The 13,016-nt window shown below is 44.3% G+C and overlaps 1 protein-coding gene across 1 annotated transcript; it reads right to left on the bottom strand.

The window, feature by feature from the left end:
• Window positions 1–605: 605 nt before the first annotated feature.
• LOC308174657 (B2 bradykinin receptor) lies at window positions 606–1,706 on the bottom strand (the record flags this gene model as incomplete). Its single annotated transcript, XM_080549762.1, has 1 exon — window positions 606–1,706. The coding sequence occupies one exon, from the start codon at window positions 1,704–1,706 to the stop codon at window positions 606–608; it is 1,101 nt and encodes a 366-aa protein (XP_080405888.1).
• Window positions 1,707–13,016: the final 11,310 nt, after the last annotated feature.

Raw genomic sequence — 13,016 nt, 5'->3', positions numbered from 1 at the left:
TAGGCAATAAAAACCTAAAAAGGTTTTATTTCTGAATTGCTAAGATGGTAAATGTTGATCGGAACAAATTCTATTCCAATTGAGTGGGGGAGAAGAAGAAAAATTAACACAATCCTTTCAAAGGACAATATGACCTTTTATGTTTCAATTAGTCCACACTGCAATAAGTTCCATTCATGGTGCTGGTCTGGGAGAATCATTCCACATAATGGCACACTCTATCAAAGTTAGAAGAAGCTTGATGACATTGAAAGACTTCATAAATCACATTTAGATTCATCCTCAGCACTAGACTGTGATTATTTTAGCGCATACATTACAACATACAGTAAAATCTTTAAGACTGTGTCTAACAGTTCCACATATTTCTCAATACATCACAGAAAGAATGACAAAGGGATTGTAGAAAGCCAAATGGACTGTTTGCAGTAATAAACCTTGTGTCAATACAGCGACAGATGGTCCACCGGTAATCACATTCTCTGGTATCTCTGATCACTTCTACACATCAACATTTACAATAAATTGACAATAAATAAAACCAGCTGCGGCTTTCAGTACAACAGTCTGGAAACAGTGTCTTTATAGGACAGTGAGTCATTCAATCATGTCACTGTCTGTTTTTCAAGTTGTTCACAGGATATTTTTTGAGTGTCATTTAATTTACTAACAGAGGTAAAATTGACAGTAAGAAAAGTTTTGTGTTTTAAACCAGGACTAAATAAACTCCCAAACATCTCTTTTGCCCTCTTCCTGAAGTGTCTCCCAACAATGACGTACAGGAAGGGGTTAATTGAGCTGTTGCTGTAGGCCAGGTAGGTGGACAGCTGTATGCCAATGTCTAGGATATGACCCCAGAGGCACCCTGGCGTGACCTGGAAGTAATCCAAAGTGTCCAGGAAACGAACCACCTGGTAGGGCGTCCAGCAGAGGAGGAAGGCTGCCAGGACGACCAGGACCAGGTGTGTAGCCTTCCTCTCCGCCTTCAGCCTTGGGCCTCCTCCCACAAGGCTGTTCTTCAGGGCCGTCACAATATGGCGGCTGCAGAAGGTCACCACCAGGACAGGAAGCAGGAAGCCCAGCAGGTTCCTGGTCATGTTGTTCAGGACCCTCCAGACTGGGTCAGGGTAGTCCAGGTAGCACGCCTCCACCCCCACCCCCGGATCACTGAAATACTTCACCTTCCTGAAGAGCAGGATGGGCAGACTCAGCAGGAAGCCCAGGACCCAGATGCCCAGGCAGAACCGCTTGGCCCAGGCTGCTCTCCTCAGCCTGCTGGGGAACATGGGCCGGACCAGGGCCAAGTAGCGGTCCACACTGACCAGCACCAGGAACAGCACACTGCAGTAGTAGTTCATGGAGATGGCCACACACACCAGCTTGCAGAGCATCTCGCCAAACTCCCAGCGGTAGTCATGGGCGATGGTGGCAGCCCAGAAGGGGAGGCAGGACACCATGACCAGGTCTGCAGCCGCCAGGTTCCCCAGGTAGACGTCGGCCACCGTGCAGGGCTTCCTCTGCAGGAAGAACACACAGAGGACCAGGCCGTTGCCCAACACCCCCACCACGCTGACCAGCACCAGGTAGGCTGGCTGGAGGGAGGAGAGCCACAGCCAGGCTGCTGTGTAGGTGGAGTTCATCACATCACAGGGGTCCAGCTCTGGGTCTGCTGTTGGGACCATCCACACAGATGCATTCAGGACCATTGGAAAACTGAAAAGAAATGTTTAATTATTAAAGATCATCATGAGGCCAGATATATGAGGCTATTTTTAAAACTGTCGTTTTACTAAAAGACATTTACTAAAACTGTCGTTTTAATGAATTTCGGTTTCCTAAGAGGAGAGAGAGAAACCTCAAATTACATTTTCACAGCTAGTAAATGTCAAATACTGTAGACATTACTAATGAAACAAATACTGTTACAGCCTTTTACTGATGGGAGTACTAAACAAACATGTGTCAAACGTGTTGTTCACTCACTCATTGCTTAACCACTCTATTTGGAATAACATAATAGTTACTAGTTGCCTCTAGTTCTCTTTCAGTTGACTTGGTTTAGGGTTAGGGTTACGGTTAGTTGACTCTGGAACATTCTATACCTATTCACTAAAGACCCCTCCAATTTTTTCCCCTTGAAACACATTTTCCCCCCTTTAAATCAACTTTGCCTTCATTTGTTGTGTTCTCCACCCAATAACCTGTCCAAATCTGCCAAATCTCAATGAAATATGAGCCCACTCCATAAGCCCACTCCACTCCGCCTTGAGACTCACCTAGTTCTGTGCTCTCTGTCTATGTGTGTTCTGTGTTCATTCCAAATGGATTATCATGGTGATCCTGCCTCCAGTGAAGTGTGCACTGGGTGGGTGGACACTCTTATATGTGCAGACCGGAGATCTTCCCAATTACGTCACACAGACATACAGATGTGTTTTTTCCCCCTTCCGAGCCAAATATTTTTGGATCAACTTTCTGTAAATGGTATTATTATAAATGGTGTTATACAGAGATATACAAAAGAGCAACATGTATCCTTGACTCGCTTAAAGAAGCCTTGTAAGTAAACTGCTAAGAATGTAGACTCAAGTCATCTACTTCAGTCAAAAAGGTGTGGACATGAGACTTGACACTCCAACTTTGACTTGAGCATCTATGCCTTGTGACTTAACATAGGTTTAATAATTAGACCCAAGTTATAGAAGAAGAGGCAGAGTCTATTCAAAGTTCAATGTTTTGAGTACATGTATGTAGGTCAGGACTGTCAGCCTTAAACATCCCCTGCATTTTGTTGTCTGGTACTTGTACTTTGCAATGACAAATAAAGTTGAATCTAATCTTATCTAATCTAATTTAATCTAATCTAATGTAATCTAATGTAATCTAATGTAATGTAATGTAATGTAATCTAATCTAATGTAATCTAATCTAATCTAATCTAATCTAATCTAATCTAATATCTCTTTGAATATCAGGGCACACAGGGCCACAGTGCTTGTCAGGGTCAAGGATTTGCATTGCGATTAGTGATGCAGTAACTTTGTTATCAATCTACTAGATAAATAGCTTAAGACAACTGATGAAACAATGTCAATCAATGACAACAAATATATGGTCGTTTTATGGTAGTTTGGTTTATTAGTTTATCATTGTGTAATAAGAAAATGTAAGAAAGTAGAAAACATTTATTTTCATGTTATACTGTACATTCGTCGTTGGTGATGTGTGCTGGATTTACTATCGTCTGCTGTAGGCTACTGGTTAAGTGATACATGGCTTGTAAACAAACATACATTTTAGGACGTGTTCAAAAGCAAGGACTTTGTGATCATATAATTATGTGTAGTTATGCGTTTTTATCATGTTGATGTTCTATCAGCATGTTTTGATGTGCTAAACATACAGTTAGATGTTCATAGTGATGTACCTTCTTAGCTGATAGCTACTAGCAGCTGTTTTGCGTGTGTTTTGAGTTCCTTTTCAGATTTCAATGTATGACCTCATTTGAAAGCGTACAATCTGCACTTTCGTAATCTGTAAAAAAAAAAAAAATGACCGTGCCCTACTTTTTCACCAGACCCTGTCACAGCTAGCTGGTACGTAGCTGAAGATAGCTGCTACGTAGCTGGAGCTAGCTGCTACGTAGCTGGAGATAGCTGGTACTAAATGTTCTGGACCTGTGAATCCCCAGAGCCCCAGGGCTCGTTCAGCCTAATCTTGTACAGAGATGTCCAGTACAGCCAGCTCCCACAATACATAATTTGATTAATTTTGTTAGGACAGAAAACCTATTTGATCAGGGAAACATTAGGTTTATAAAAGATGGTCAACATCTGTAGGACGTTACAATGTTTTCTGACCTTGCCGTGTACATTTTAAACGAGAGCACTTGAATCTTAGCATTTGTAGAGAACTGAGATATTGACAAATGAATAGCTAACCATGCCTGGAGATGTATCTCTGACGATGTGTTCTCCATGGTTGATTTGATGGCAGCCCAGGGGGGTATTCCATCAACGTCAAGGACAATGGACAAGGACAATCCAGGTTTATTTTGTATGAATCCAGTGAGATTTATAAAAAAAAATCCAGCCTTATTTTGATAAGTATCACAAGACTTAAAATAAGCCTGCATTTTCCTTTAGGGACGTTGATGGAATACCCCCCTGGTGTCTGAGGCCTTGGTGTGCCAAGAGCGGCAGAGAATTGTCATGGTTACCATCCAGTCCCTCAAACTCAGTGCTGCCTCTCTCTCTCTCTCAAACTCAGTGCTGCCTCTCTCTCTCTCTCTCTCTAACTCAGAGCTGCCTCTCTCTCTCTCTAACTCAGTGCTGCCTCTCTCTCTCTCTCTCTCTCTAACTCAGAGCTGCCTCTCTCTCTCTCTCTCTCTCTAACTCAGTACTGCCTTTCTCTCTCTCTACCTCAAACTCAGAGCTGCCTCTCTCTCTCTAACTCAGTACTGCCTTTCTCTCTCTCTACCTGAAACTCAGAGCTGCCTCTCTCTCTCTCTAACTCAGGGATGCCTCTCTCTCTCTACCTCAAACTCAGAGCTGCCTCTCTCTCTCTAACTCAGTGCTGCCTCTCTCTCTCTCTCTCTAACTCAGTGCTGCCTCTCTCTCTCAAACTCAGTGCTGCCTCTCTCTCTCTCTCTAACTCAGTGCTGCCTCTCTCTCTCTCTCTCCCTCAAACTCAGTGCTGCCTCTCTCTCCCTCAAACTCAGTGCTGCCTCTCTCTCTCTAACTCAGTGCTGCCTCTCCCTCTCTCTCTCTCTCTAACTCAGTGCTGCCTCTCTCTCCCTCAAACTTAGTGCTGCCTCTCTCTCTCTCTCTCTCTCTCTCTAACTCAGTGCTGCCTCTCTCTCTCTCTAACTCAGAGCTGCCTCTCTCTCTCTAACTCAGTGCTGCCTCTCTCTCTCTCTCTAACTCAGAGCTGCCTCTCTCTCTCTCTAACTCAGTACTGCCTTTCTCTCTCTCTACCTCAAACTCAGAGCTGCCTCTCTCTCTCTCTAACTCAGGGATGCCTCTCTCTCTCTACCTCAAACTCAGAGCTGACTCTCTCTCTCTAACTCAGTGCTGCCTCTCTCTCTCTCTCTAACTCAGTGCTGCCTCTCTCTCTCTCTCAAACTCAGTGCTGCCTCTCTCTCTCTCTAACTCAGTGCTGCCTCTCTCTCTCTCTCTCCCTCAAACTCAGTGCTGCCTCTCTCTCTCTCAAACTCAGTGCTGCCTCTCTCTCTCTCTCTCTCTCTAACTCAGTGCTGCCTCTCTCTCTCAAACTCAGTACCGGTACTTCCTCTATCTCTCTTCCTCAAACTCAGTGCTGCCTCTCTCTCTCAAACTCAGTGCTGCCTCTCTATCTCAAACTCAGTGCTGCCTCTCTCTCTCTCTCAAACTCAGTGCTGCCTCTCTCTCTCTCTAACTCAGTGCTGCCTCTCTCTCTCTCTCTCTCTAACTCAGTGCTGCCTCTCTCTCTCTACCTCAAACTCAGAGCTGCCTCTCTCTCTCTAACTCAGTGCTGCCTCTCCCTCTCTCTCTCTCTCTAACTCAGTGCTGCCTCTCTCTCTCAAACTCAGTGCTGCCTCTCTCTCTCTCTCTCTAACTCAGTGCTGCCTCTCTCTCTACCTCAAACTCAGAGCTGCCTCTCTCTCTCTAACTCAGTGCTGCCTCTCACTCTCAAACTCAGTGCTGCCTCTCCCTCTCTAACTCAGTGCTGCCTCTCTCTCTCTCTCTCTCTCTCTCTCTCTCTCTCTCTAACTCAGTGCTGCCTCTCTCTCTCTCTAACTCAGTGCTGCCTCTCTCTCTCTCTCTAACTCAGAGCTGCCTCTCTCTCTCTCTCTAACTCAGTGCTGCCTCTCTCTCTCTAACTCAGTGCTGCCTCTCTCTCTCTCTCTAACTCAGTGCTGCCTCTCTCTCTCTCTAACTCAGTGCTGTCTCTCACTCTCTACCTCAAACTCAGTGCTGCCTCTCTCTCTCTAACTCAGTGCTGCCTCTCTCTCTCAAACTCAGTGCTGCCTCTATCTCTCTCCCTCAAACTCAGTGCTGCCTCTCTCTCTCAAACTCAGTGCTGCCTCTATCTCTCTCCCTCAAACTCAGTGCTGCCTCTCTCTCCCTCAAACTCAGTGCTGCCTCTCTCTCTCTCTCTACCTCAAACTCAGAGCTGCCTCTCTCCCTCAAGCTCAATGCTGCCTCTCTCTCTAACTCAGTGCTGCCTCTCCCTCTCTCTCTCTCTCAAACTCAGTCCTGCCTCTCTCTCTCTCTAACTCAGTGCTGCCTCTCTCTCTCAAACTCAGTGCTGCCTCTCTCTCTCTCTCTAACTCAGCGCTGCCTCTCTCTCCCTCAAACTCAGTGCTGACTCTCCCTCTCTCTCTCTCAAACTCAGTGCTGCCTCTCTCTCTCTCTAACTCAGTGCTGCCTCTCCCTCTCTCTCTCTCTCTCAAACTCAGTGCTGCCTCTCTCTCTCTCTAACTCAGTGCTGCCTCTCTCTCTCTCTCTCTCTCTCTCTAATTCAGTGCTGCCTCTCCCTCTCTCTCTCTCTAACTCAGTGCTGCCTCTCTCTGCCCCTACCTCAGTGTTGCCTCTCTCTCTCTAACTCAGTGCTGCCTCTCTCTCTAACTCAGTGCTGCTTCTCTCTCCCTCAATCTCAGTGCTGCCTCTCTCTCTCTCTACCTCAAACTCAGTGCTACCTCTCTCTCTCTAACTCAGAGCTGCCTCTCTCTCTCTAACTCAGTACTGCCTCTCTCTCACTCCCTCAAACTCAGGGCTGCCTCTCTCTCTCTCTCTCTAACTCAGTGCTGCCTCTTCTCTCTCTCTAACTCATTGCTGCCTCTCTCTCTCTCCCTCAAACTCAGTGCTGCCTCTCTCTTCCTCTAACTCAGTGCTGCCTCTCTCTCTCTCTCTCTCTCTCTCTCTCTCTCTCTCTCTCCCTAAATCCAGGTCACGCAGGACCATGTGGGGAGGCAAGCCACCATCTGCAGATCAGCCTGTCAGCTGAGATTAATGGCTTCATTACAGTTTGTAGCAGAACTGTGTTAGGGTGCGATGAGGGTGGTTGAGGGGTTTAGTTTAGAGAAGTGGGTCTTTGGCATGATGTTATCAGAATTGCAAGTTCTCCAATCACTTGTGTCGATGTGTTTACATGTATTTGCATGTTGAACGTCAGAGTAACTCCATAGCGGGAGAGATCCGATGGGTGAAAGTGCAGGCAGACCATTTCCATTGAGTGTTATTAGAAACTTGAAAAAGTCAACAATTCCCAAGAAATAGTCTTCAATTACTAAACATTCTATCAAAGAATGTTCACAGTTCGGTTCCAATACAAATACACCATTCTGTTCCACCATTTGTCTGTTCCACCACTTGAGAAACTGGTGTAAGGCTGGCACTGGGATAAGGCTGTCACATGCTTTCTCGCTGAATAGGGAAGGTCTCCATAGCAACGTGGACAATATAGCTGGTTTTCCGACTGGCTGAGGTGTGGAGGGATACGGTGTGGAGGGATACGGTAGATAATGTCATCGACCTCCGATGTCTTTTTCTCATTTACTTCTGCTGCTTTCTAAGGAATCGCTAAATGTTCAGAGTGGAAATGAGGCAGAAAATAAGTATGATTGTTGGTGCACCTCGCTAAATGACAGAATGGAGCCGCCAAGGTGAACAATGTGATGTGGTCGTGTTCCCTCAAATGATCGGGCAGTCGTAATTTCCAACTCTGTAGTCATTTCCTGCCATGACAGTGGTGTTACACAACCCAGGCAGTCCCAGAAGGCCACACTGCTGACGAGCAGAGCTGCAGACCGAGGGTTTGCACATTCCTCTCCTTTGACTCTCAACGACTCAAAGGTAGAATCATTGGCATTCATAAAACATGTTTCACGAGTTATTGAACTGTCTGTGAAAGGAGGCCTTTTCATCAGGTGAGTAAAGGCCATATGTGACACGATCTGGTGTTTTCCGTTTTCTTGCATATTAGGAAAGTTTAAGTGTTGAAGAGGCCACTCGATATAACAAACAACAGTTTTAGGATCTCTAAATACTTATAATTTCTGAATTGGATTCACTGTCTCGTCTGCCGTCCTGCTTCAGGCTACAGGGTTAGTGATACAAGGCATGTAAACAAACGTACGTTTTTAGGACGTGTTCAAAAGCAAGGACTGTGTGATCATCTAATTATGTGTAGTTATGTGGTTCTAGCATGTTGATGTTTCATCAGCATGTTGTGATGTGCTAAACATGCAGTTAGATAGTTTCATAGCGATGTTCCTTGCTAGCTTACTAGCTACTAGCAGCTGTTTTGCGTGTGTTGAGTGTTTCTCTGGTATTTGGTTTGAGGTGTACCAACATTCACATAAGCATATCTTCTTCAACTATTTTCATCAATCTGCACTTTCATAATCTGGAAAAAAAATGTAAATGACCTTGCCCTACTTGAAGACTTTTTCACCAGACCCTGTCACACATGGTCTCCCTTGGATCAGACCCAGACAAGGATACTGCTGGACTTCTGAAGCGATGGCTTCCGGCCTCGTCCACAGGTCTAGTCTACAGGCCTCGTCCACAGGTCTCATCCACAGGCCTCGTCCACAGGTTAAACAGATCAGAATGGGCAGCAGGATTCTACTGAAAGAAGCTTCCAGAGCCAAGAGGACCCTAACCCTAACGGTACCTGTGTTGGTGCTAGGGGACGTAAGAGGACACACTCTGTCCTCATACTCGCTCTGATAAGTAATAATAAGCTATGACAGAGACAACTAGGAAACATGCTATACTCTAGTCTATGTGTTAAAAAACTGTTTTCTTTTGCTTTATGTTTTGAGAGTGGGAGGCTGACACTGACCAGAGCGTCACTGGCCATATAAATCTGGCTAATAGCTTTAATGTTTCCCTGAACTCCCAAACTGAACCAGTAACTGGGTTTGATAAGTATCTGATTCAGCCAGACATCCCCCTCCCCCAGTGGAAACTCACTGGCAGGTATGTGCTGACTCAAATGCAGGAATTTACCCAGGAGGAAACAAGCTGGGAAAGTATGTAAAAACTGAGCAGCACTTCTAGGAGCATCTATTTCCCAAAGCCTGCCATTGCCAGTGTAGGCTATTATCAGTGGGGGGTTTTTATTATTATTTTTTACAGATTATACCCTTTTAACACCTGAATGTGGCTTCTTACTTTCTGTTATTGCTTTCCTTTGACAGATATTATAATAGATTTGATTTAATAGACTTTATTTAATAGTGCCTTTCTCAAACTCAAGGACACTGTACAGGGGGAAAAAAAGAGAAGCAGGACAATAAACATCAAAAAATACAACAAACAGAATAGATACAGAAGATAAAATCGTATTTTAAAAAAAAAAGGGGAATAAGAGCTTAGACAGTCAGGACTCAATATTATTATGACATGACACAATATTATTGTGTTGTCGAGAGTCTTTGTCTGTTCCAGTTCTTCCGCCCCCTCCGTTCTGCCCTCTGTTCCACAGCCTCTGGCAGTGCTTACACAGACACATTCTCCAAGACCATAAGAGGCCTTCCTCCTGTCAGGGGGAAGGCTGCGATATCTCCCACCAGTATCTCCTCCTCCTCCTTTGGCCCGTGTTGAACACATCAGCCAAGTGACTCACACAACAGCCAAGAGCATCAAAACAGAGAGGTTTCAACACCCACCACACACCACTCAGAAACCAAATAATCTTTATGACCCCATCTTTATTCTTAGTGTTGGAGGCGTCTGTTATCATTGCCAGTAAAAGATGGAAAGTGTTCTATTTTAGTGACACCGTAGCTACACATTCTCATTGTTATGACTGTTGTTTAGTGACATGGACCTTGAAGGTGAAAAGCATGACTCATATCCCATTAGTCATGGAACAGGTGCTGGTGGAGAGACCGTCCTATAGCACAGTGTTAATGTTAATACCCACAACACCTCCGTGAGGCGACAGGCTGTGAAGTGCTCTGCCACCCTTGTGTTCAGGGGATCCAGTCAGGTGAAAGACATTGATGGATTTCCTGTCCAAAGTCTCCATGGGAACAGTGCATAGGGACTGAATCACATGATGACTGCACACAGTTTATTTTCTAGAGACGTGTCCTCACTAATGTTATGTTTTGGTGGGCATCAAAGCGACAGGACCCGCGGTGACATGAGTGGTGCTTCAGAGAAACACATAACAGCTTGCAGCAGGAAGTGCTCTGCTGTGACACTTGGCGAGTATGAGTTTACATACAATAGTGAACACAAGGCGCTTCTTGAGCACTGTGTGAGCATTATGGCATCTGATGACATATCGTCAATTATAACATATACAATAAAGGATGATTTCTAACAGCACAATTTATATTCTGAATCTTAGCACTGTATATGAATAATACACTGCCACCTTCTGGCATTAAAACTCCACCTCACCTTCACCTCACCTTCCCTAGTCTAAGCCAATCTGAGACAAACGTGTTTACTTCTGGCCTAGCCATGCCATCCAGTTTCATGTCGACTCTCATTCTCATCCGGACCAGAACCAACCTCACGACCACGGTATAACATTACTGCAGTCCATCTCCTTCTAGACGTCACAGGGAGGGTTCTCTATGCATATCAAATGAGTTTACCTGACACTGATGTCAGACAGAGTGAGATCAGCGCACATCATCCGTCAAGGAGCCGCCTGCCATGGAGGGCATCTGTGATCATTTGAGCCGTGATAATTGGAGCCAGCCGAGTCTCATCCGCCATGTCAGGAACCAGTAATGAGCAGAGGCCAGAGGCATCAATCACCTCCACAGGTCTAACAGGGGGATTGGCAGCTATATTAATCAGAGACGGAGTGATAGCCAAACAGCTGCTGCTCATTCTGCTTCACAAAGCTTCTCTTTCCCTAAATAAACCTGACCTAAATAAAGATGCACGAATTGCTGTTGTCACAATAATAGGAAAACAGGTGTTCATTTAGCTCCTCTTAGAATTGTCCTAAAAAAATATATGATGCATTATGTTCATTTGAATCCCAATAGCAGTTTTCTTTTCTTTCTTAGGGATACATGCTTCCTCCTAATTCATCCTGGCACTTGAGTAGCTTCAAAACATTCTGTTTTGCAGTTTCTTCTCAAAGAACATTGTGCAGATAGTCCTGGAATCTCATATGTGGACCTGGGCACTACTGGGTGATGTCAATGGGAGGGCCTGATATCAGTTACCATGGTGACAACATTGCAATCAGGGAACCAGTCTTGTATGATGTGGTTGCCGTGGGTACTCTGGTTGCTTAATCATCAGCAGGAAAATTCATCAATAAAATGGAAATCTGGTGGTGAGAGAAAGTGGTATAGTAGCATACAGTATGTAAGTAACATATCATATTATGTAAGACACACCATTGCATGACAGCACAAAGGTGACAGACTCATGTAATGATCAATATGCATGGCTCTGATGTTCCTGTTTGGTTTATTCCTAGCATCAACCTTCTGTTGACTTCTAGTCCAATGGCCAATCCATTCTTAAGTCTCCTTCAGCAGGGAAAACAGCCCTATCTATTACGCCTAAGTGGATATGTCTGGCTTCCATTAAACAAGTTTACCTCAGAATCATATCTGCACTGTTATTTCGGGTTTTACATTTGGAGTTATGGCCCTGGTAGAATATGATTTCATTAAACTATAGGCTAGGGATAGCCCATAATTATTGTTGCACGATTGGGCATGAATTTCCACCAAAGTAAGTGTGAAATCATGCATAAAAATCACCTTGAATGTGGAAAACAACTGTGTGAGAAATTTAATAAATAGAATGATCTTAACCAATCAATTTCAGCAGTCAGTAACAGAGATAATGCTTGGAAATAACTGTATCATAGTAATGAATTGTATGTATGTCTTTTTTGATAGTTGAGGTGTTGCCAAGCAAACTATGCCATAGCATTTTTTCGATTGGGTGCATTTTTTCTTTGATGCAATAATAGGAAGGCAGCAAGTATCTAGTAATAGGAAGGCAGCATGTATCTAGTAATACAGAGGCAGCATGTATCTAGTATTAGGAAGGCAGCATGTATCTAGTAATAGGGGGGCAGCATGTATCTAGTAATAGAGGGGCAGCATGTATCTAGTAATAGAGGGGCAGCATGTATCTAGTAATAAAGAGGCAGCATGTATCTAGTAATAGGAAGGCAGCATGTATCTAGTAATAGGAAGGCAGCATGTATCTAGTAATAGGAAGGCAGCATGTATCTAGTAATAAAGAGGCAGCATGTATCTAGTAATAGGGGGGCAGCATGTATCTAGTAATAAAGAGGCAGCATGTATCTAGTAATAGGAAGGCAGCATGTATCTAGTAATAGGAAGGCAGCATGTATCTAGTAATAGGAAGGCAGCATGTATCTAGTAATAAAGAGGCAGCATGTATCTAGTAATAGGAAGGCAGCATGTATCTAGTAATAGAGGGGCAGCATGTATCTAGTAATAGAGGGGCAGCATGTATCTAGTAATAGAGGGGCAGCATGTATCTAGTAATAGAGGGGCAGCATGTATCTAGTAATAGAGGGGCAGCATGTATTTAGTAATAGGAGGGCAGCATGTATCTAGTAATAAAGAGGCAGCATGTATCTAGTAATAGAGGGGCAGCATGTATCTAGTAATAGAGGGGCAGCATGTATCTAGTAATAGAGGGGCAGCATGTATCTAGTAATAGGAAGGCAGCATGTATCTAGTAATAGGAAGGCAGCATGTATCTAGTAATAGGAAGGCAGCATGTATCTAGTAATAGAGAGGCAGCATGTATCTAGTAATAGGAAGGCAGCATGTATCTAGTAATAGAGGGGCAGCATGTATCTAGTAATAAAGAGGCAGCATGTATCTAGTAATAGCAGGGCAGCATGTATCTAGTAATAGGAAGGCAGCATGTATCTAGTAATAGGAGGGCAGCATGTATCTAGTAATAGAGGGGCAGCATGTATCTAGTAATAGGAAGGCAGCATGTATCTAGTAATAGAGGGGCAGCATGTATCTAGTAATAGGAAGGCAGCATGTATCT

This window comes from Nansenia antarctica, assembly GCF_963989245.1.
Source record: "Nansenia antarctica genome assembly, chromosome: 1".
In the NCBI taxonomy this organism is placed as follows: Eukaryota; Metazoa; Chordata; class Actinopteri; order Argentiniformes; family Microstomatidae; genus Nansenia; species Nansenia antarctica.
This window is presented reverse-complemented; position numbering and strand designations above follow the sequence as displayed.